This window comes from Oncorhynchus mykiss, chromosome 5 (genome assembly GCF_057628025.1).
Source record: "Oncorhynchus mykiss isolate SJ-2025 chromosome 5, ASM5762802v1, whole genome shotgun sequence".
NCBI lineage: Eukaryota > Metazoa > Chordata > Actinopteri > Salmoniformes > Salmonidae > Oncorhynchus > Oncorhynchus mykiss.
Window position 1 is genome coordinate 82,173,671 of NC_143026.1, and position 25,422 is coordinate 82,199,092.

Below are 25,422 nucleotides of genomic sequence, written 5' to 3' on the forward strand. Positions count from 1 at the left end.
TACTGCCCATTAAACCCAGCTGTAACCTCCCAACTTCAACTACTGCCCGCTAAACCCAGCTATATCTCCCAACTTCAACTACTGCCCACTAAACCCAGCTATAACCTCCCAACTTCAACTACTGCCCATTAAACCCAGCTGTAATCTCCCAACTTCAACTACTGCCCGCTAAACCCAGCTAGAACCTCCCAACTTCAACTACTGCCCGCTAAACCCAGCTATAACCTCCCAACTTCAACTACTGCCCACTAAACCCAGCTATAACCTCCCAACTTCAACTACTGCCCGCTAAACCCAGCTATAACCTCCCAACTTCAACTACTGCCCGCTAAACCCAGATATAACCTCCCAACTTCAACTACTGCCCACTAAACCCAGCTATAACCTCCCAACTTCAACTACTACCCACTAAACCCAGCTGTAACCTCCCAACTTCAACTACGGCCCATTAAACCCAGCTGTAACCTCCCAACTTCAACTACTGCCCACTAAACCCAGCTATAACTTCCCAAATTCAACTACTGCCCACTAAACCCAGCTATAACCTCCCAACTTCAACTATTACCCACTAAACCCAGCTATAACTTCCCAACTTCAACTACTGCCCACTAAACCCAGCTGTAACCTCCCAACTTCAACTACTGCCCGCTAAACCCAGATATAACCTCCCAACGTCAACTACTGCCCACTAAACCCAGCAATAACCTCCCAACTTCAACTACTGCCCGCTAAACCCAGCTATAACCTCCCAACTTCAACTACTGCCCACTAAACCCAGCTATAACCTCCCAACTTCAACTACTAACCGCTAAACCCAGCTATAACCTCCCAACTTCAACTACTGCCCACTAAACCCAGCTATAACCTCCCAACTTCAACTATTACCCACTAAACCCAGCTATAACTTCCCAACTTCAACTACTGCCCGCTAAACCCAGCTATAACCTCCCAACTTCAACTACTGCCCACTAAACCCAGCTGTAACCTCCCAACTTCAACTACTGCCCGCTAAACCCAGATATAACCTCCCAACATCAACTACTGCCCACTAAACCCAGCTATAACCTCCCAACGTCAACTACTGCCCATTAAACCCAGCTATAACCTCCCAACTTCAACTACTGCCCATTAAACCCAGCTGTAACCCCCCAACTTCGACTGTACCCTTAAACCTCCCAAGGCCCCACAGGCCCCCCAGACCCTGCTATAGCCCCCCAACAATAACTGTACCCCCGACCAACTAGTTGGGACATCCCCCAACTCCAACTACTGCCCATTAAACCCAGCTGTAACCTCCCAACTTCAACTACTGCCCATTAAACCCAGCTGTAACCTCTCAACTTCAACTACTGCCCATTAAACCCAGTTATAATCTCCCAACTTCAACTACTGCCCACTAAACCCAGCTGTAACCTCCCAACTTCAACTACTGCCCGCTAAACCCAGATATAACCTCCCAACGTCAACTACTGCCCACTAAACCCAGCAATAACCTCCCAACTTCAACTACTGCCCGCTAAACCCAGCTATAACCTCCCAACTTCAACTACTGCCCACTAAACCCAGCTATAACCTCCCAACTTCAACTACTAACCGCTAAACCCAGCTATAACCTCCCAACTTCAACTACTGCCCACTAAACCCAGCTATAACCTCCCAACTTCAACTATTACCCACTAAACCCAGCTATAACTTCCCAACTTCAACTACTGCCCGCTAAACCCAGCTATAACCTCCCAACTTCAACTACTGCCCACTAAACCCAGCTGTAACCTCCCAACTTCAACTACTGCCCGCTAAACCCAGATATAACCTCCCAACGTCAACTACTGCCCACTAAACCCAGCTATAACCTCCCAACGTCAACTACTGCCCATTAAACCCAGCTATAACCTCCCAACTTCAACTACTGCCCATTAAACCCAGCTGTAACCCCCCAACTTCGACTGTACCCTTAAACCTCCCAAGGCCCCACAGGCCCCCCAGACCCTGCTATAGCCCCCCAACAATAACTGTACCCCCGACCAACTAGTTGGGACATCCCCCAACTCCAACTACTGCCCATTAAACCCAGCTGTAACCTCCCAACTTCAACTACTGCCCATTAAACCCAGCTGTAACCTCTCAACTTCAACTACTGCCCATTAAACCCAGTTATAATCTCCCAACGTCAACTACTGCCCACTAAACCCAGCTATAACCTCCCAACTTCAACTACTGCCCATTAAACCCAGCTAGAACCTCCCAACTTCAACTACTGCCCGCTAAACCCAGCTATAACCTCCCAACTTCAACTACTGCCCATTAAACCCAGCTGTAACCTCTCAACTTCAACTACTGCCCATTAAACCCAGCTGTAACCTCCCAACTTCAACTACTGCCCGCTAAACCCAGCTATATCTCCCAACTTCAACTACTGCCCACTAAACCCAGCTATAACCTCCCAACTTCAACTACTGCCCATTAAACCCAGCTGTAATCTCCCAACTTCAACTACTGCCCGCTAAACCCAGCTAGAACCTCCCAACTTCAACTACTGCCCGCTAAACCCAGCTATAACCTCCCAACTTCAACTACTGCCCACTAAACCCAGCTATAACCTCCCAACTTCAACTACTGCCCGCTAAACCCAGCTATAACCTCCCAACTTCAACTACTGCCCGCTAAACCCAGATATAACCTCCCAACTTCAACTACTGCCCACTAAACCCAGCTATAACCTCCCAACTTCAACTACTACCCACTAAACCCAGCTGTAACCTCCCAACTTCAACTACGGCCCATTAAACCCAGCTGTAACCTCCCAACTTCAACTACTGCCCACTAAACCCAGCTATAACTTCCCAAATTCAACTACTGCCCACTAAACCCAGCTATAACCTCCCAACTTCAACTATTACCCACTAAACCCAGCTATAACTTCCCAACTTCAACTACTGCCCACTAAACCCAGCTGTAACCTCCCAACTTCAACTACTGCCCGCTAAACCCAGATATAACCTCCCAACGTCAACTACTGCCCACTAAACCCAGCAATAACCTCCCAACTTCAACTACTGCCCGCTAAACCCAGCTATAACCTCCCAACTTCAACTACTGCCCACTAAACCCAGCTATAACCTCCCAACTTCAACTACTAACCGCTAAACCCAGCTATAACCTCCCAACTTCAACTACTGCCCACTAAACCCAGCTATAACCTCCCAACTTCAACTATTACCCACTAAACCCAGCTATAACTTCCCAACTTCAACTACTGCCCGCTAAACCCAGCTATAACCTCCCAACTTCAACTACTGCCCACTAAACCCAGCTGTAACCTCCCAACTTCAACTACTGCCCGCTAAACCCAGATATAACCTCCCAACATCAACTACTGCCCACTAAACCCAGCTATAACCTCCCAACGTCAACTACTGCCCATTAAACCCAGCTATAACCTCCCAACTTCAACTACTGCCCATTAAACCCAGCTGTAACCCCCCAACTTCGACTGTACCCTTAAACCTCCCAAGGCCCCACAGGCCCCCCAGACCCTGCTATAGCCCCCCAACAATAACTGTACCCCCGACCAACTAGTTGGGACATCCCCCAACTCCAACTACTGCCCATTAAACCCAGCTGTAACCTCCCAACTTCAACTACTGCCCATTAAACCCAGCTGTAACCTCTCAACTTCAACTACTGCCCATTAAACCCAGTTATAATCTCCCAACTTCAACTACTGCCCACTAAACCCAGCTATAACCTCCCAACTTCAACTACTGCCCATTAAACCCAGCTAGAACCTCCCAACTTCAACTACTGCCCGCTAAACCCAGCTATAACCTCCCAACTTCAACTACTGCCCATTAAACCCAGCTGTAACCTCTCAACTTCAACTACTGCCCATTAAACCCAGCTGTAACCTCCCAACTTCAACTACTGCCCGCTAAACCCAGCTATATCTCCCAACTTCAACTACTGCCCACTAAACCCAGCTATAACCTCCCAACTTCAACTACTGCCCATTAAACCCAGCTGTAATCTCCCAACTTCAACTACTGCCCGCTAAACCCAGCTAGAACCTCCCAACTTCAACTACTGCCCGCTAAACCCAGCTATAACCTCCCAACTTCAACTACTGCCCACTAAACCCAGCTATAACCTCCCAACTTCAACTACTGCCCGCTAAACCCAGCTATAACATCCCAACTTCAACTACTGCCCGCTAAACCCAGATATAACCTCCCAACTTCAACTACTGCCCACTAAACCCAGCTATAACCTCCCAACTTCAACTACTACCCACTAAACCCAGCTGTAACCTCCCAACTTCAACTACTGCCCCGCTATAACCTCCCAACTTCAACTACTGCCCACTAAACCCAGCTATAACCTCCCAACTTCAACTACTGCCCGCTAAACCCAGATATAACCTCCCAACGTCAACTACTGCCCATTAAACCCAGCTATAACCTCCCAACTTCAACTACTACCAACTAAACCTAGCTGTAACCTCCCAACTTCAACTACTGCCCACTAAACCCAGCTGTAACCTCCCAACTTCAACTACTGCCCACTAAACCCAGATATAACCTCCCAACGTCAACTACTGCCCACTAAACCCAGCTATAACCTCCCGACTTCAACTACTACCCAATAAACCCAGCTGTAACCTCCCAACTTCAACTACGGCCCATTAAACCCAGCTGTAACTTCCCAACTTCAACTACTGCCCGCTAAACCCAGATATAACCTCCCAACTTCAACTACTGCCCATTAAACCCAGCTATAACCTCCCAACTTCAACTACTGCCCATTAAACCCAGCTGTAACCTCCCAACTTCAACTACTGCCCGCTAAACCCAGCTATAACCTCCCAACTTCAACTACTGCCCGCTAAACCCAGATATAACCTCCCAACGTCAACTACTGCCCACTAAACCCAGCTATAACCTCCCAACGTCAACTACTGCCCATTAAACCCAGCTATAACCTCCCAACTTGAACTACTGCCCATTAAACCCAGCTGTAACCTCCCAACTTCAACTACTGCCCGCTAAACCCAGCTATAACCTCCCAACTTCAACTACTGCCCACTAAACCCAGCTATAACCTCCCAACTTCAACTACTGCCCACTAAACCCAGCTATAACCTCCCAACTTCAACTACTGCCCGCTAAACCCAGATATAACCTCCCAACGTCAACTACTGCCCACTAAACCCAGCTATAACCTCCCAACTTCAACTACTGCCCACTAAACCCAGCTATAACCTCCCAACTTCAACTACTGAAAATGAATCCCAGCTGTAACCTTCCAACTTCAACTACTGCCCACTAAACCCAGCTATAACCTCCCAACTTCAACTATTACCCACTAAACCCAGCTATAACTTCCCAACTTCAACTACTGCCCGCTAAACCCAGCTATAACCTCCCAACTTCAACTACTGGCCCCCAAACCAGCATAACCCCTATCTCCCAGGCGGAGTCTCATCCCAGTCTGAGCCTGACCCCTCTACCGCCACTCTACACACAGGGACTTGCATCGCACAGACATTGATGTACAGGGTTACACACACACTCACCTAGACATACTCTCACATGTACATTTACTGACACACACACACATACTCTCACTTCTATAGTACACATCCATATACACAATGACAATGCTTAGAGTGACAAATGGCTGACCAACACAGTACAAGATCGATGGGATCAACCTATATCATTATTGAGATATACTCAGCCTACTATTGTCATAAATACACCCAATGTCGCACGCACACACACACACACACACACACACACAGCTGTTTGACTCCCTACCCACCCAAACGGCTATCACTGTCCGACATGTTTTGGTGCTGTCCACTCCCCAGTCCCCGCCTCTCTCCCAATACAAACCAATCACGTCTGCTTCCCCCTTCCTGATTCCATGTGAGTTCTCAAATGAGGCGTCAGTCCACCTATCAGCTCCAAGCCTAGAGCTACATTCACACTGCCATGAAGCCCCGTTTATCTGTCTGCACTGTTGTCACCAACCAACTGATGTCGATAAAGTTATTTTGTTATTTTGGACGGCGGTGGCTGATCCAGGACAGGTTTTAGAGGGGATCACCGCAGCACTGCCAATCAACTGTGTCTGTCGCAACAGGAAGGGATGTCAGACACTGTTCCACAGGACTTCCTGTGAGACTTTAGAAATACTGATTTACTGCACCCCCTACCACCCATCCCCTTGGCCATAGCCACTTCTGCCCCTTTCACCCCTCTGACCCCCCAGACAACCACACAACCTCACCCTCCCCTCACCTCTCCTCACTCAACCCTCTTCACCCCTCTTCAGCCCTCCTCACTCACCCCTCTTCACTCCTTTTCAGCCCTCTTCAGCTCTCCTCACTCACCCCTCTTCACTCCTCTTCAGCCCTCTTCAGCTCTCCTCACTCACCCCTTTTCACCCCTCTTCAGCCTTCCTCACGCCTCTTCACCCCTCTTCAGCCCTCTTCAGCCCTCTTCAACCCTCCTCATCCCTCTTCACCCCTCCTCATCCCTCTTCACCCCTCTTCATTCCTCTTCACCCCTCTTCATCCCTCTTCACCCCTCTTCATTCCTCTTCACCCCTCTGCATTCCTTTTCACCCCTCTTCATTCCCCTCCACCTCTCTTCATTCCTTTTCACCCCTCTTCATTCCTCTTCACCCCTCTTCACCCCTCTTCATTCCCCTTCACCCCTCTTCATTCCTTTTCACCCCTCTTCATTCCCCTCCACCTCTCTTCATTCCTTTTCACCCCTCTTCATTCCCCTCCACCTCTCTTCATTCCTTTTCACCCCTCTTCATTCCTCTTCACCCCTCTTCACCCCTCTTCATTCCCCTTCACCCCTCTTCACCCCTCTTCATTCCTTTTCACCCCTCTTCATTACTCTTCACCCCTCTTCATTCCACTTCACCCCTCTTCATTCCTCTTCACCCCTCTTCACCCCTCTTCATTCCCTTTCACCCCTCTTCATTCCTCTTCACCCCTCTTCATTCCACTTCACCCCTCTTCATTCCCCTCCACTCCTCTTCATTCCCCTCCACCCCTCTTCATTCCTCTTCACCCCTCTTCATTCCCCTCCACCCTTCTTCATTCCTCTTCTCCCCTCTTCATTCCCCTCCACCCCTCTTCATTCCTCTTCACCCCTCTTTATTCCCCTCCACCCCTCTTCATTAATCTTCACCCCTCATCAATCCCCTCCACCCCTCTTCATTCCCCTTCACCCCTCTTCTTTCCTCTTCATCCCTCTTCATTCCTTTTCACCGCTCTTCATCCCTCTTCATTCATCTTCACCCCTCTTCATTCCTCTTCACCCCTCTTCATTCCCCTTCACCCCTCTTCTTTCCTCTTCATCCCTCTTCATTCCTCTTCACCCCTCTTCATTCCTCTTCACCCCTCTTCATTCCCCTTCACCCCTCTTCTTTCCTTTTCACCCCTCTTCATTCCTCTTCACCCCTCTTCATTCCCCTTCATCCCTCTTCATTCCTTTTCACCCCTCTTCATTCCTCTTCACCCCTCTTCATTCCTCCTCACCCCTCTTCATTCCTCTTCACCCCTCTTCATTCCTCTTCACCCCTCTTCATTCCCCTTCACCCCTCTTCATTCCTCTTCACCCCTCTTCATTCCTCTTCACCCCTCTTCATTCCTCTTCACCCCTCTTCATTCCTCTTCACCCCTCTTCATTCCTCTTCACCCCTCTTCATTCCCCTTCACCCCTCTTCATTCCTCTTCACCCCTCTTCATTCCTCTTTACCCCTCTTCACCCCTCTTCATTCCTCCTCACCCCTCTTCATTCCTCTTCACCCCTCTTCATTCCTCCTCACCCCTCTTCATTCCTCCTCACCCCTCTTCATTCCTCTTCACCCCTCTTCATTCCTCTTCACCTACCCCCCCTACACATCCTCAAGACTACATACACCTCCATTCCCTCATACTGACATGATTTCTGAATGTCTAAATTGAGATCCGTCCACCTCTGTCTGTTTTTCTGTCTGTATGTCTGTATGTCTTTTACTCTGTCTGTTGTTTACAAATGTACCTGTCTGTCTCCATCTACAGGTTGTCAGAGTACTGTCTGTCTTTTGGACCCGTACAAAAGTATGTTTTCTGTTAGCAGATGTGACTTGGTATGGATTATTCTTTTTAAAGATATGTTTTTTGTTTTATTAATTGATGATTTGTTGTATTTAACAGAGTTTTCATGTTTTTTAACCCACTGTTTTATATAATTTTATTTATTTGTATTTATTTCAGCAATATTTCCTTAATGCCTTCTTCATAGACAGTATACTTTAGGGTTCAAAATGTCTGTGTCTGTCTCCCAAATGGCACCCTATTCCTTTATAATACACTTATTTTTGTCAAAAATAGTGCACTATATAGGGAATAGGATGCACATTGTCTTTATGTTTCTTTGAATGAATGTGTGTGTACGTGCAGGCATGTATGTGCTTGTGTGTGTTTTCAATATAACAGGGCATATACATCACATGTTCATATGCACATACATGTTGATATGTGACCCTGATATGTACAGTAGGTGTCTCTGTGTGTCTGAGAGTTAAATCCAGCTGTGTTTTTTCAGTTCTGTTCATTTGTGTTACATTTTTTGGTGACAGGTTTATAGGAATGGATGCTTGTGAACCTCCCATCCCTTGAGACCACCATGCGCACACACACACACACACACACACCATCCTTAGCCTAATTATTATTATGGCAGAAGGACTCTCATGCTCTTGCATTCACAGAATCTCTCATACACTAACATGTTGTGTGTGTGTGTGTATTTGAAGCCCTCATACACTAACATATTGTGTGTGTGTGTGTGTGTGTGTATTTGAATCTCTCATACACTCAGGTATTGTGTGTGTGTGTACTTGAAGCTTTCACACAATCACATATTGTGTGTTTGTGTGTATTTGGCGCTATCACACACTCAAATATTGCGTGTGTGTATTTGGCGCTATCACACACTCAAATATTGCGTGTGTGTATTTGGCGCTATCACACACTCAAATATTGCGTGTGTGTATTTGGCGCTATCACACACTCAAATATTGCGTGTGTGTATTTGGCGCTATCACACACTCAAATATTGCGTGTGTGTATTTGGCGCTATCACACACTCAAATATTGCGTGTGTGTATTTGGCGCTATCACACACTCAAATATTGCGTGTGTGTATTTGGCGCTATCACACACTCAAATATTGCGTGTGTGTATTTGGCGCTATCACACACTCAAATATTGCGTGTGTGTATTTGGCGCTATCACACACTCAAATATTGCGTGTGTGTATTTGGCGCTATCACACACTCAAATATTGCGTGTGTGTATTTGGCGCTATCACACACTCAAATATTGCGTGTGTGTATTTGTGGTAGAATGATCTTTTCTTTGTTAAACTGGGTGTATGTGACAATACAAACATCTCAATCTAAAGAGATAAAGTGGATCAGTGAAGGAGAGAGAGAGAGTTATGTTTCCTCTGTCACCCTACCCCACTGCATCCTGATACACACTCACACACACACACACTACACAGAACATGACCAACGTGTACATTGGACCACTGTACAGACCAACGTGGAAAATACAACAAGATTGCCATAACAACACAAGTAAATAAAGCATCACACGTACAGTACGTAACTATGGAAACAGCTGTGGAAATAATTGTATCAACAGGGTGTTGTTGGTTTTTGTTTGTATTATTATGTTCTGGGTGTGAGCCAGACAATGATGGTCAAGTTTTATGATAGAGGTCTCTTTCTTCATCTGTGAATTGGCCTTCTTAGTGTTTCTCTAAAGAACATATAAACAGAAATGTGTGCCATCTTCAGCTCTTCCTATGATCAATTAAGCGTCCCAAATGGCACCATATTCCTTATATATTGCACTACTTTTGACATAAACCTGGTGGGCTCTGGTCAAAAGTAGCACATTATATAGGGAGCAGGGTGCCATTTGGGAGGTACACTAAATGTTTCTTTACCAAGACAACTGCAACACTTCTGGCCGCTGATACATTTAGCTCTGGGGAGTTGTTTCCCAAGCAAAGATGCTATAGATACCATAGACAGGATGATAGTGTAACTAGTCGTGTGTGTGTGTGTGTGTGTGTGTGTGTGTGTGTGTGTGTGTGTGTGTGTGTGTGTGTGTGTGTGTGTGTGTGTGTGTGTGTGTGTGTGTGTGCGTGTGTGCGTGTGTGCGTGCGTGCGTGCGTGCGTGCGTGCGTGTGTGTGAGAACAGTAGATAGAATAGAATGCAGTGATGTCATGCATTGACCCAGCAAATTGATCGAATCAGCATGCAGAACTTTGGGTCACTACTCTTTTAAAAACATAAAGTTACTAAAAAAACAAAACATGAAAAAATCTACATCAAATACTTACAGAAAGGATTTACAATCCTTAATCCTTACAATATTTAGCTTTAAAAAAAAATCCACTTATAAGAGATATATGATTTGAAATCTCTTAAATATCTTTGTTTTTAATGATTACTGTTGGTTCTCATTTTTATTTGTTGCTACACATGTTCTTCTTATAGTCAGTGTCCATACTGTTATAATTATTAATGTCATTAAAATGACTGATATTGAACATAAGTAAGGTGAGAGTCAGCTGCTATGTACTCTGTACTCCTCACCTCCTCTTCTTCCTCTTCCTCCTCCTCCCTGCTCCTCAACGTTTTATTTTCTATTTTAACGTCAACTGTATTTCAATCACTCTGTTGGAGAGAAGACTTGGGAAGTAAAATGGACATTGTTTAATAAACTATTCAAATGTGAAATATCCCTGGTTTGTGTGACACTTTTATTAACTAACACAGTGACAGTCCATGATTTTCATTGTTGTCTCCCATGTCAATATTTTTTATTTATTTTATTTATTTCACCTTTATTTAACCAGGTAGGCTAGTTAAGAACAAGTTCTCATTTACAATTGTGACCTGGCCAAGATAAAGCAAAGCAGTTCGACACATACAATGACACAGAGTTACACATGGAGTAAAACAAACATACAGTCAATAATACAGTATAAACAAGTCTATATACGATGTGAGCAAATGAGGTGAGATAAGGGAGGTAAAGGCAAAAAAGGCCATGGTGGCAAAGTAAATACAAATAGCAAGTAAAACACTGGAATGGTAGATTTGCAATGGAAGAATGTGCAAAGCAGAAATAAAAATAATGGGGTGCAAAGGAGCAAAATAAATAAATTAAATACAGTAGGGAAAGAGGTAGTTGTTTGGGCTAAATTATAGGTGGGCTATGTACAGGTGCAGTAATCTGTGAGCTGCTCTGACAGTTGGTGCTTAAAGCTAGTGAGGGAGATAAGTGTTTCCAGTTTCAGAGATTTTTGTAGTTCGTTCCAGTCATTGGCAGCAGAGAACTGGAAGGAGAGGCGGCCAAAGAAAGAATTGGTTTTGGGGTGACTAGAGAGATATACCTGCTGGAGCGTGTGCTACAGGTGGGAGATGCTATGGTGACCAGCGAGCTGAGATAAGGGGTAGCAGGGTCTTGTAGATGACATGGAGCCAGTGGGTTTGGCGACGAGTATGAAGCGAGGGCCAGCCAACAAGAGCGTACAGGTCGCAATGGTGGGTAGAATATGGGGCTTTGGTGACAAAACGGATTGCACTGTGATAGACTGCATCCAATTTGTTGAGTAGGGTATTGGAGGCTATTTTGTAAATGACATCGCCAAAGTCGAGGATTGGTAGGATGGTCAGTTTTACAAGGGTATGTTTGGCAGCATGAGTGAAGGATGCTTTGTTGCGAAATAGGAAGCCAATTCTAGATTTAACTTTGGATTGGAGATGTTTGATATGAGTCTGGAAGGAGAGTTTACAGTCTAACCAGACACCTAAGCTAGCCTTAGCTTTTCTATCTGCCTGTGTATAATGGTTTCTAGCTTCCCTGAACAGCTGCATATCACGGGGGCTGTTCGATGCTAATGCAGAACGCCATAGGATGTTTTTGTGTTGGTTAAGGGCAGTCAGGTCTGGGGAGAACCGAGGGCTATATCTGTTCCTGGTTCTAAATTTCTTGAATGGGGCGTGTTTATTTAAGATGGTTAGGAAGGCATTTAAAAAAAATATCCAGGCATCCTCTACTGACGGGATGAGATCAATATCCTTCCAGGATACCCCGGCCAGGTCGATTAGAAAGGCCTGCTCACTGAAGTGTTTCAGGGAGCGTTTGACAGTGATGAGTGGAGGTCGTTTGACCGCTGACCCTTCTTAGGTTATTCTGAAATCCTGGTTGGGGGATTCTAGATGTCATGCTTGTTCCCATCTGATTCAGGGTATGTTGCTACCAGCATTTCTGGAAAATCTGAGAATTTCGGGAAAGTTAAAGGGACAGTGCAGTTTAAAAAAATATCATTTGTTCCCTAACTCCCACACAATCAGACTGAGCATTTCAAGGGCCAAAGGAAGCTCATGGAAATTAATGATAACAAATATATGTTGGAGTTATTTTCATTAAATGAACACATACTGATTTATTAGACATACAGTGATGATTTTTTTTAAATAAAGACTGCATGGGGGCTTTAACCGAATGTTGCCACCCTAATTCTGAGTAAAGCCCTCTAGTGCAGACTGGCCTGGATCGTAGAGGATTATGAGACTGGTGGCCAAGGTGGCAATTGTGATAAATATCCACTTGTAATTTGGTAATCTGGACAGTTCTTTTGTCATTTTTATTTATTTGTTATGTTTATTTGGCTGGGACAATGTACATCAAAAACAAATCTCAGAGCACTGAGAAAACATGTGTTGCACCAGATTTAGTTAATAGCTCATTTTCATCTAGTCCCTAAAGCATCTAGACATACAGTGCATTCGGAAAGTATTCAGACCCCTTTACTTTTTTTCTTACTTTACAGCCTCATTCTAAAATTGCAACAACAAAACAATCCTCATCAATCTACACATAATACCCCATAATGACAACGCAAAAACAGGTTTTTTTCTGTGTGTGTGTGAGTGCAAATTTACATAAGTATTCAGACCATTTGCTGTGAGACTCATAATTGAGCTCAGGTGCATATTGTTTACATTGATCATCCACAAAATGTGGAAAAAGTCAAGGGGTCTGAATAATTTCTGAATGCACTGTAGGTGAACTTCTAGCAATGGAAACATTATACAAAAACACAAAACAGTAAAAAAATATATAATAGAACAGAGATCAGGACATAGAGACATGTTTCACCACAGAAGTCAAAACATTGTCCATAGAAACACATTGCTATTTGATTCAATGTAATATACCTATAAAAAATAGGAAATATTGTGCATAGCCCAGTTACTGCACGTATTGAAATTACACCTGTGTATGTACTAATGTGTCTTCTGTTGCATTAAAAGTCAGTATGGCCTATTAAGTTAAAATCAATGAGTGCATGGCTGATTGGACGTGTTTTGTCTCAGTGGAGAAGGCTTGGAAGCTGCTACATGTTTTCAGAGCAGAGGGGAGGTCATTCCACTTCTTAGATGCATTGAATGAGAATGCCGATTGTGCAAAGGTGTGGACCGTCTGGAGATGCTACAGTCCCCCCTGGTGGAGGTTCTTGGAACACTGCTATTTTGCTCGGAGCAGAGATTTACAGACACTCGGGGGTGGAGGTGCTAGATTGTGAGTTAACTTGTAAACCAGGCAGATTTCTGAGAACAGAATGAAGTTGTCGAAACTAAACAGGTCGAACTTGTTATTATACTGCAGTGGTGGTAGTGCCGTGTTTTTGTTGTACAAGATGATCAATACTTCTTTATAGAGTGATTTGAGAGGTTTCAGGGATGTCTCACATGCTTGTGACCAGTTGGTGATACAGTAAGAAATGGGAGAAACCCCATAGCATGTAAGAACATTCTGGAAGCCTCGGTGGAGAAAGAGTTTTTAATTGAGGGTGGGATCAAGGATTATGCCGAGGTATTTGAATTCTGAGACCGTTTTGATCTTTTGGCCATTTATGAGGATATGGGAGTAGACCTGCTGCTTTTTAATAGATGAAGAAATACATAGCTACTGTTTTTCCCACATTTAGGGTGAGCCAGGATTTGTTGAGCCATTGTGAAACATTCTCAACTGCCACTTGCTCAGCTCTCTTTCCATGGATGTAGATAACCACCTGTCTGCAAACATCTGGATCTCCACTCCATGGCACACGGAAGAAGTGTGCCATCATAAAACATATATAGGCTGAACAACAGGGGCCCAAAGATTGGAAATTGAATCTCAACAAGGAAACAGTCATGGGTTAGTCATATGTCAACATGCCAATATGTAAAACCTGTGCACCGGTTCACCTTTGCTGAGTGCTGAGAACTCGATTGTCTCAGGGGTGAATTTCCTCTAGGAAGGGCATTTACAGATCTAGGATCAGCTTCCTTTCCCAGTCATCCTTTACCATTGGTGGAGAAAATGCATAACTGACCCCAAATCAGCCTCCACTTGCGTAACGTCGCCACTCCTTGCTGGGTCGTGTTTCCCCCCTGTTCAGCTGGAGGCGGGACTCGCCAAAATACTTTCGTCATCGCCCTAACCAGCTCATTTGGACTGGAATCCGGTCATGGAAGCTTTTGACTTCATAGCTAGCTAGAAGAAGAATCAAGTAACTGGTAAGCAGAACATGACTGGAGTAACTGGTAAGCAGAACATTTTTTTATGTAACTGTAGCTAACTAAAAATCGTAGTTTTTATCCCATAAGGGTGCTATCTAAAAGAGAAATTTGATTGAAGTTGTACTGTTACAAGTCTTGCTATGCGAACAGTATCCTCTTTTGGTAACTACTTTTTAAAAATGTTTAGTTTCGTCATCATCTTAACAGTGGGTTAAAATCCTAGGACAGTGGGTTAAAATCCTAGGACAGTGGGTTAAAATCCCGGGACAGTGGGTTAGGACAGTGGGTTAAAATCCTGGGACAGTGGGTTAGGACAGTGGGTTAAAATCCTGGGACAGTGGGTTAAAATCCTGGGACAGTGGGTTAAAATCCTGGGACAATGGGTTAAAATCCTTGGACAATGGGTTAAAATCCTGGGACCGTGGGTTAAAATCCCAGGACAGTGGGTTAGGACAGTGGGTTAAAATCCTGGGACAGTGGGTTAAAATCCCGGGACAGTGGGTTAGGACAGTGGGTTAAAATCCTGGGACAGTGGGTTAAAATCCTGGGACAGTGGGTTAAAATCCTGGGACAGTGGGTTAAAATCCTTGGACAGTGGGTTAAAATCCTGGGACAGTGGGTTAAAATCCTAGGACAGTAATGTCGGTTCAGCTAAATCTAGTGTATGACAAATATTTAGAAACATGCTATTTGGAGAACAGCAAAAACAAACAAATGACCCCAGTCATTAATTAGACCTATAACCGCAAGATTAGGTTTAAAGGTCTGTGGAACGGCATATACAATAACCACTACTCAAACTCGTCATAAATTGACTAATTTACTCATGGAACGGCGCACACAGTGAAACATGACGTACGTGCATAAAAACACGCTATGAAGTCCCTACAATGCCGACAGGTTATTTTTCACCATAAAATTGCACCTGTAGGATTGCAAACATCAACCCATCGCCTTTGCAGACGAATGAGAGATGATGGGCTACTATTCCTAATGTGATGAGTAGATTTCATTGCGTTATATTATTAGCTTAAATTATGACAATCACCATTAGCAAAACAAACCGATTTGGGCCCGGTTTCACAAAACATTTTATGGCTAAATTCATCGTAACCGCCGATAACTTCCGAACAAAGTTGACAATAAATAAAAAGTTGCCAATGTCTTTGCAATTGATACAAACAAGCGATGTATATAACATGATTCAAATGAAAACCGAGGTGACTGCATTAAATATAAATACAGTATGCTCAAGCTAGCCTACTGCCTTTCTAAACTGCCTATCATCTAAAGCTGTTGAAGACCATCGCCCAATAATTGCCAGCCGTAGTAAGAAAGATGCATTTTTAAAACACTCGTAGTTTAAGCCTAAATGCCATCACTATCGGGTAATGCAGGTGTCAGCACGTAATGACATATAGACATAATTAGACGTTTCTTCTCCGTTCGTTGCACGGAAAAATGTCGCCTTTTATAAACGCATTAAATGCAATTCTACTACACTCTATTATGACTGGAGAGGATAAGCAACATGTTTTTTTTCTTCCTATGACACAAATAGCCTACTTTGCTGACACTGACAATCAGATCAGTAAAAACGACCTTGTTGCAACCATTTGAATTGGTTAAATTTTGAGATCTTGTGATAGGCCTCGGCAGACCTATTAACTGCCTTTCACTGCGCGCTGCAACCAACCTGGACTTGTGTAGACATAACATAGTACATGTAAATACATAACACTCCAATTAGTGTGATATGTTACGTTTCGTATGGTATGTATTCATTTGTGGATGTCCATCATCCATTGAGTATGATATCTTACGAATTACAATTTAATTTATTCAGGATTTATACTGAACAAAAATATAAATGCAACATGTAAAGTGTTGGTCCCATGTTTCATGAGCTGAAATGAAATATCCCAGAGATTTTCCATATGCACAAAAAGCTTATCTCACATTTTATGCACAAATTTGTTTACATCCCAGTTAGTGAGCATTTCTCCATTGCCAAGATAATCCACCCGCCTGAAAGATGTGACATATCAAGAAACTGATTAAACAGCATGGTCATTACTCAGGTGCACCTTGTGCTGGGGACAAAAGGCCACTCTAAAATGTGCAGTTTTATCACACAACACAATGACACAAATGTTCTAGTTTTGAGGGAGTGTGCAATTGGCATGCTGACTGCAGGAATGTCCACCTGAGATGTTGCCAGATAATTTAATGTTAATTTCTCTACCATAAGCAGCCTCCAACATTGTTTTTTTATAATTTGTCAGTACATCCAACCAGCCTCACAACCGCAGACCACGTGTAACCACACCAGCCCAGTACCTCCACATCCGGCTTCTTCACCTGCAGGATCGTCTGAGACCAGCCACCCGGACAGCTGATGAAACTGTGGGTTTGCACAACCTAAATAATTTCTGTCAGAAACTGTCTCAGGGAAGCTCATCTGCATGCTCGTCGTCCTCACCCGGATCTTGACCTGACTGCAGTTCAGCATCGTAACCGACTTCTGTTGGCAAATGCTCACCTTCGATGGCTACTGGCACGCTGGAGAAGTGTGCTCTTCAAGGGTAAATCCCAGTTTCAACTGTACTGGGCAGATGGCAGACAGTGTGTATGGCGTGGTGTGGGTGAGCGGTTTGCTGATGTCAACGTTGTGAACAGAGTGCCCAATGGTGGAGGTGGGGTTATGGAATGGGCAGGTATAAGCTACGGACAACTAACACAATTTCATTTTATCGATGGCAATTTTAATCCACAGAGATACCGTGACAAGATCCTGGGGCCCATTGTCGTGCCATTCCTATGCCGCCATCACCTCAGATTTCAGCATGATAATGCACATTCCTGTGTCGCAAGGATCTGTACACAACTCATGGAAGCTTAACATTTCCCAGTTCTTCCATGGCCTGCATAGTCACCAGACATGTGACCCATTGAGCATGTTTGGGATGCTCTGGACCGACATGTACGACAGTGTGTTTCAGTTCCCACCAATATCCAACAACTTCTCACAGCCATTGAAGAGCAGTGGGACAACATTCCACAGGCCACAATCAACAGCCTGATCAACTCAATGCAAAGGGGATGTGTCACGCTGCATGAGGCAGATAGTGGTCTCACCAGATACTGACTGGTTTTCTGATCCACACCTCTACCTTTTTTTAATAATCTTGTCATGAAGGTAGTTTCCCCGCACTGTATCTGCGAGCAATTGGCTAGTGCGCACGTGCCAAGAACAAAAACCAGTAGAATTGAAAATGTGATGGAAACCCATTGAACTTGTACTTTAAAAAATAACACAAGATACAAGCTTACCTTATAAAACAGTACACCAAAAGCACAGACAAACTTTATACACGGGGTATATACATTTAAACAAAATACAAAAGGCTTCACAGGCAATTAGGGTTTGCCTTGCATTACAGTTTTTCAGACTATGTAGCATTTGCAAATAAAATTCAAGTTAAAAAAAAAAATTTTTTTTATTTTGCCCACTTGCATTTATGTATATAATATTTACCATACATAATGAAGAGATTCCTTATATATACACACTTTGTTTTGATCTACACTGAACAAAAATAAACACAACATGCAAAATTGTCTCTCATTTTTTGTCATTTAGCAGACATGCTTACACTTGTATAAATATTTTTTACTGGTCCTTCATAGGAATCGAACCCAAAACCCTGGTGTTGCAAGCGCCATGCACTACCAACTGAGCCACATGGGACCGTACTGAATAACATTTCATATAAATCAATTCAAATAAGGAACTAGGATGGATTTCACATGACTGGGAATACAGATATGCATCTGTTGGTCACAGATACCTTTTTATTGATAGGAGCAATATTATTTTTTTTATTTGTCAAATGACAGCCAAGCATCAATTATCATGTCACCAGAATATGACCCCTTAATATTTATTGGAAAGAAGCATCGAGTCCATCACTGTGCACTTTCGCCACCCTGTGAACTTCATCATAATTTGTTTAATCTGTAGCCTAATAAACTGCGTGCTTTCCTGAGTCGTAGTGGAGGACCACACAACAAATCATCACGTGACTCAAATTTCTATTCAATATGATTATTATATCAATATTTGTGTGTAAATGTGTTTCTGTGCAATTTCTCACATAATTATTTTTACAGATGCAAAAAAACACCAAACAAACAAATTGTCTATCAATATTTATACACTTGTACTCTCGTTTCCTGTTTCCATGAACCCAGACGTGATTTTTTTCATGCATCAGGTAATTCACCTGCATGAAATGGTTGGATGGAAACCTTGTTCGTGACAACCTAAACATTTGTCATGACAGTTGGTAACAGGGATGTTTGCATGGCTGGCACAGGCAAGTAAAAAGCAACATCAGGAAATGTATGTTTCTTCAGTCCACAACCTCTTGAGTTGGATTCCTTCATTACTGGAATTAAATATGTAATTAAAAAGCTCTGGGATAGTCATTGTTCTTCCCTACTTGTCCTGGTTAGTGTACAGTATGTGACGCACCCCAATCCTTTGAGAAACTGTAGAAAAGGTTTATATTACCTAGGCCTACTTTCTGTGTACAGAGGTAGTCTTCAGCTCTGTTAGTAACTCTTGTTTAATTGATCATTGAATTCATCAGTCATTTCAGGGGAAATCCTTTGTAAAACTTGCAGCCTACTTTCAGAGCACATGACCTGCAGATAGTAAGCCTTTCACTCTTTGTTTCTGTGTTTCTCTCTCCTACTCTTTCTTTCTTTACCCTCACTACCCCTCTGTGCAGATGGGAGATAACATGGTGGATCAGAGCAGTCCTATGCGGGTGTTGGTGACTGGGGGGACTGGTCTGGTGGGCAGGGCCATAGAACATGTGGTCAAAGAAGAGGGAGGAGCGCGGGAGGGAGAGGAGTGGATCTTCCTCTCCTCTAAGGATGCAAATCTCATGTGAGAGCTACACGTGCACACACATAGACAGACACACATGGTATGCATACACGCACATGTATATACACAAACAACACACACACACCTGACCCTCTCCTGCCTCAGTGCTAACTGTGGATGCCTTTGTAGCCCAGCGTCTGAGTCTTTGAAAGTCAAGCTGACGTGTGTGTGGGTTTGTGTATGCTCACTCAGGGACATGGGTGAGACGCAGGCAGTGTTTTTGAAGCACCAGCCCACCCACGTCATCCACCTGGCAGCCATGGTGGGAGGGCTCTTCAAGAACATGAGGGCCAACCTAGACTTCTGGGTAAGAGGAGGGGATTCAGGGGTTGTAATGACAGAGGCTGCATCTCCAGAAGTGTGCACTTGTTCAATTTCTCACCTTATTTTGAAAATGGTGGAAACTGCCATGAAAAGGACTCAATGTTTATTTACCGATTTTAAGCTTCATCCCAATTGGTACTCTATTCACTATGGGCCCTGGTCCAAGGTAGTACAGTACTAACTAGTTCATAGGGTGCTAATTGGGAACCTGGTTCATCTGGTTCCATGTGTATGATTTTGTTCATGTTTATTTACCAACGTATTCATCCATGTGTGTTCTCCAGAGGAACAACATCTACATCAATGACAACGTCCTGCAGGCAGCCCACGAGGTGGATGCTGTCAGGGTGGTCTCCTGTCTCTCCACCTGCATTTTCCCTGATAAGACCACCTATCCCATCAATGAGACCATGGTAACGTGTGTGTGTGTGTGTGTGTGTTGTAGACATGATGGTAGTTGACTATGTCTTACTTATTATCTTGCAGATCCACAATGGCCCTCCTCACGAGTCTAACTTTGGCTACTCCTATGCTAAGAGAATGATCGATATCCACAATAGGTGTGTTGGTGTTTTATTGAACCTTCATTTAACCAGGAAGTCTTCTTTTACAAGGGAAGTATGTGTGCACAGCTTCCCTATTTTGCTATAGACGTCCTCTGCGGGCCCATCCAGAACGATCTTGTGGGTCTCCTGTACCCTTGACCCTTTAGCTGCTCAGTGACCTCTAGAAGGGAGTCAACATAATCTGTGTATATTCAATAATAGTGTGTGTGTGTGTGTTCAATGTTTGTGCATTATGTTGAGGTGTGTGTTTGTCTTGCAGGGCGTATCACCAGCAGCGTGGGCGATGCTACACAGCAGTGATACCGACCAATGTGTTTGGCCCTCATGATAACTTCAACATCGAGGATGGACATGTACTTCCAGGCCTCATACACAAAGCATACATTGCTCAGAGTAAGATGACTACACAACACTTACTGTTAACTATCACTCTCTAGTTATTTATTCTTCAGCTAACTGTTTTAATCTATACAGTATACCTCCCTACAAGGATCGGTATAGCCACATTCCTTCACGTGTGTGTGTGTGTGTGTGTGTGTGTGTGTGTGTTAGAGGAGGGTAGTCCATTGGTGGTGTGGGGCTCAGGAACTCCCAGAAGGCAGTTCATCTACTCATTGGATCTGGCTCGTCTCTTCCTCTGGGTGCTGAGAGAGTACCCTGAGGTGGATCCCATCATACTGTCTGGTGAGCATACGCACACTCTGACTTTCTCTCTCTCGTACTCACACACACATTTAACAACAGTATTTTCAGGCTTCAGCGTTCATTCTCCCTCTCTGTATTTTAGTTGGTGAGGAGGAGGAGGTGTCCATTAAGGAGGCAGCAGAGGGTGTTGTCGAAGCACTGGGGTTCAAAGGTCAAGTGACTGTATCCTTTCACCTAGGTGCATGTCCAGATATACAGCTCAAGCACAGTCCCTCTCTCTCTTTCATACTCACTTGCTCTCACACACTGTCAGTCATTCAGTGTTTGATTCCTTAACCCCTGCCCTTCAGTATGACAGAACTAAAGCAGACGGTCAGTTCAAGAAGACAGCCAGCAACGCCAAGCTTCTGCGGTACTACCCCAACTTCACCTTTACCCCCTTCAAACAAGGTATCTACCTCCCCAACACCAGCCATTTGAAAAGCCCCAAAAGTAGATTGTGCAGATTTATTTGTGCATTTAACCAAAAACAATGTCATATATGTATTCTGCCATCTTTATGCATGTTCACCACTGACATATCAAATAAAGATGTCTGCTGTTTGGTTTCTGATGCTGAGTCTCCTATCCCCCCAATTCACACACACAGCCTTGAAGGAGACATGTGATTGGTTCGTGGCCAATTACGACACCGCCCGCAAGTGAAGATTCCTCAAAACAGATTGGCTGTTAGAAAACCAGTCCTAGGAAGGAAGGAGCAGGAATAGGGGACTGTGATGGAGGGGTCAGGAGGAGTGGAGCTGAAGGTTCTAGAACTGACAAAGAACTTAGGACTTAAAGCGTACATGAAGAACATTATCTGCCATTAAATTAAGTCCTGTTAGACTGATGTAATGTGGTCCTGATCATGTTGCTGAGATTCCATGAAGAATGTGTAGAGTGTAGGCTGGGCTAATCGCTCTGTTTTAACACTCAAACAGCATCCTGTTCCTATATCAGTTGTACTCAAACTATTTGAGAAGGTGGCAAAGGTCTGGATGGCTATTGTAATTTATCGGCGTAGTAATGAATCCTCAACCCATTCGACCCCAAACTGTTCACACCCCTTTTGTTGGCAGAGAAAAATTAATGTTTTAAAGCTAATTTCCTGCAATTCTACACATTTTCCATGTCTTATTTGTTGATATACCAGGAGTTGAATCCTGACTGTATTGACCCCATTCTGAGTCTAGATCCAGCCTACGGTCCAACTGTTGAGTATGGCTGCCCTATATAGTACACTACTTTTGACCAGAGATCTATGGCACTATGTAGGACAGGGATGGGCAACTCCAGTCCTTGAGGGCCTGATTGGTGAAACACTTTTCGCCCATCCCTAGCCAACACAGCTGATTTAAACTAATTACATTCAACTGAAGATCATGATTAGTTGATTATTGGAGTCAGGTGTGTTAGCTGGGGCTGGGGAAAAACTGACACACCAATCAGGCCCTCAGGGACTGGAATTACCCACCTCTGATGTAACATGTGTCCCAAATAGTACCCTACTGCCTATCTTGTCTGGAGTGACCAGCAGGACTCCTATCTCCTCTATAACCATGTCTATACCATATGACTAGAGTGGGTATAATGGACTTAAACTAGTTCTTTGTCCATAGGATTCCCTCTGTCCACCCAATATGGCAACAAAATATAATTTTCCACAAATAAATCATTGTGCTGCCATTTTGAGTGGGTTGTTCACTACTCAATTTGTCTGCTGTATCATATAGAATACCAGGTAGTTTTGGATATGTTATTTTATAACTTTCTTCACAAAATACAACTGTGCAATATGTACATGAGTGGTGGGCTGAGAGAATAAATCTGTTTATTTTAACTGCCGAGTCTGGGTGTCATTTTAGCACTACTTTGAGTCTTGTTTCAGTGCAGAACAGTGTTTTGTGGCTCTGGGGTGAAGTTTTCCCTAGGTTCAGAACCTGGATCAGCTTACCCTAACCACTAGTGGGTAAAATCAACCAGATCTACGTCAAGGGGTAACTTCATTCAGTCAGACCTGCAAACATGCACGCATTTTGCGTACCAGCTACGCAATTATCTGTCCATGTACGCAGGTACGAAATCCGAGTTAAAAGTACGCAGAAATGAATAGGGCCTGATTTTTTTGTTTTACATTTTCATAAACATTTATCCACTGAGAATCTAACATCCCGATTCTCGAGCTGCAGCAAACAGATTTACGGAGTTTGTGTCAACGGACAAGATGATAAATACATAATTATTTGCCGTAGCTACCCCGTGTCTGCACCTTCTGTTTGCTGTGATGCTGCGTTGGCCGACTGCCAGCAGTACGTAAACACATGGAAAAATCCCCTTTCGACTCCGTTTGTGGCATTTGCCAGTGAAATAATTTAACTGCAAATACGAAAAATAACTGGTCGCATTTGTGATATACATTTAATTCTGCATCTCAGTAGTTGTATCGTAACATTACGAGGATCACGCGACCTGATATAAATACAGTTACTGTTCCACGTCACAAAAAGCATTACACAAGTATAACAAAAAATAAATATGAACATATTGGCATTAAATGGAGTCGGGGGTTTAGAAGACTGCGCGATAAAGAATGAATAAGTGTCCGGTATTAGCTATAGAGGCAATACTTCTGAAATTCCTTCACTAAATAAGATTTAATCAATTTCGAAAAACTGAAATGCAAAGAAATTCAATAGGCACCTTTACATAGGCTGAGACAGCGGTCTCTTCTAGCGAACAGCGTTCAGATTCCCTTTGTGGTCTACTTAAGCTTTGTGTAGCCCGTTTGTGGTCTCTGTCGATGCCATCATTTGTTTTAAGAATGATTTTGCTTTTAGTGTTGATTAGGAAACCGTGTCTAAGAAAGGCAATCAGATTCACAAACAACGTGCGCACGAGGGAGGGGGGTTTAACATGTTATCAAAACACCAGGGAAAGCCCACGCGAAACAAAGGAATGGTGGAAAACTAATAGAACAATTTCCATTTGACCTCTAGGTATGACTCTTACTGTGGTACACTATTTACATCCTCCCACACGATGTAGAACGCAGACCTGCCAACCCTGTCCAACTTTTTAGAGTACCACAGTGAGTCTTAATACATAGAGGTCAAACAGGGAAATGGTTCTGTTTTCCACCATTTTTCCCATAGTGGATTTTAAACACTTAAGGGTTTCGTTTCACAGGTTTAGCCTGCCATAAATCTCTGTAGGACAATGTGATTTATCAATATAGTCGCCTGTATTTAACCCCCAAAAATGAAACGCTAATGTGGCCACCAAAGAACTACAAATGCCATGATAATCTGGATGAGACTGCTGAATCGAGGCAAAGAGAAGAATATCTGGATTAACTAAATGTGGTAATGAATAAATAGGCTACATGTCTTTAAAAATAGACCATTCTGTGAACTGTCATGTGCAAATTTAAATTAACAATACCTGTTAGCAAAGCTTAACTAGAGATGACGTGAGGAAGCTTGCAGTGATTTGTAGTTTTGCATGACGTCTACTTTGATGGTAATTAGCATTTGCCTAAAAGAAGAATATATTGATAAAAAGTCATTGTCAGAGATTTACATGTTAACACACCAGGGAAAGCCCACACAAAACAAATGACACTTTCACCACAGGGCTCTATTAGCAGTTAGCTAAATTTGGTGCAAAGAATCATTTCCCAGTGCTCCGACAGACATGTTTTTTTTGTACATTGTCCAGATCCACAAAGTTAAAAACAAAATATAAACACTAGGAAGCAAACAGAACCAAAATGGGGAGTCACCTACCAAAACATTTCACTGAAGACTTTTTGCGATGAAAACCAGTTTAAAGGGACAAATTCAGGTAGGTCCCTGAATTTCATTTGCTTCCATTTGGGTTTCTAGTGAATACCCGCTGAATTGTCCATTTGCAAAACCAACATTCGTTGCAAACCAGTTTGCTACTATGTGCACAAATGAAAAACACCCCAGGTTATGGAGACACAGATTTACAATATACACTTCTGATAAATATGTATTATCTAACAATGCATTGAGAGCCCACGCTATATTGTGACTAACACACAGTTTAAGGTAGTCTGGTGGATCCAGCCTGAACGCTTCACCATTTCACTTGAAAAAGAAAAAAAGGTGAACACAGGGATCAGGCTGGTTCCACTAGACTAGGCTAAACGGTGTTCGCATAGGAAATCATTTAGTTGACAAGCCAGTCTACCTGGCCCAGCAACT

General features: G+C 43.5%; 1 protein-coding gene across 2 annotated transcripts; it reads left to right on the top strand.

Moving 5' to 3' along the window:
* Positions 1-14,585: 14,585 nt before the first annotated feature.
* LOC110524651 (GDP-L-fucose synthase) lies at positions 14,586-23,033 on the top strand. Of its 2 annotated transcripts, XM_090236129.1 has the most exons (11): positions 14,587-14,686; positions 16,948-17,247; positions 19,459-19,619; positions 19,812-19,926; positions 20,228-20,356; positions 20,430-20,503; positions 20,769-20,902; positions 21,062-21,193; positions 21,297-21,376; positions 21,505-21,604; positions 21,804-23,033. In XM_090236129.1, exons 2-11 carry the CDS (start codon positions 17,197-17,199, stop codon positions 21,857-21,859), a joined length of 1,032 nt encoding a protein of 343 aa, XP_090092255.1. In that variant the 5' UTR covers positions 14,587-14,686; positions 16,948-17,196; the 3' UTR covers positions 21,860-23,033. The 2 variants fall into 2 exon arrangements, with proteins under 2 accessions (XP_036834425.2, XP_090092255.1); XM_036978530.2 differs by lacking the exon at positions 16,948-17,247 and having other exon boundaries at positions 14,586-14,686.
* Positions 23,034-25,422: the final 2,389 nt, after the last annotated feature.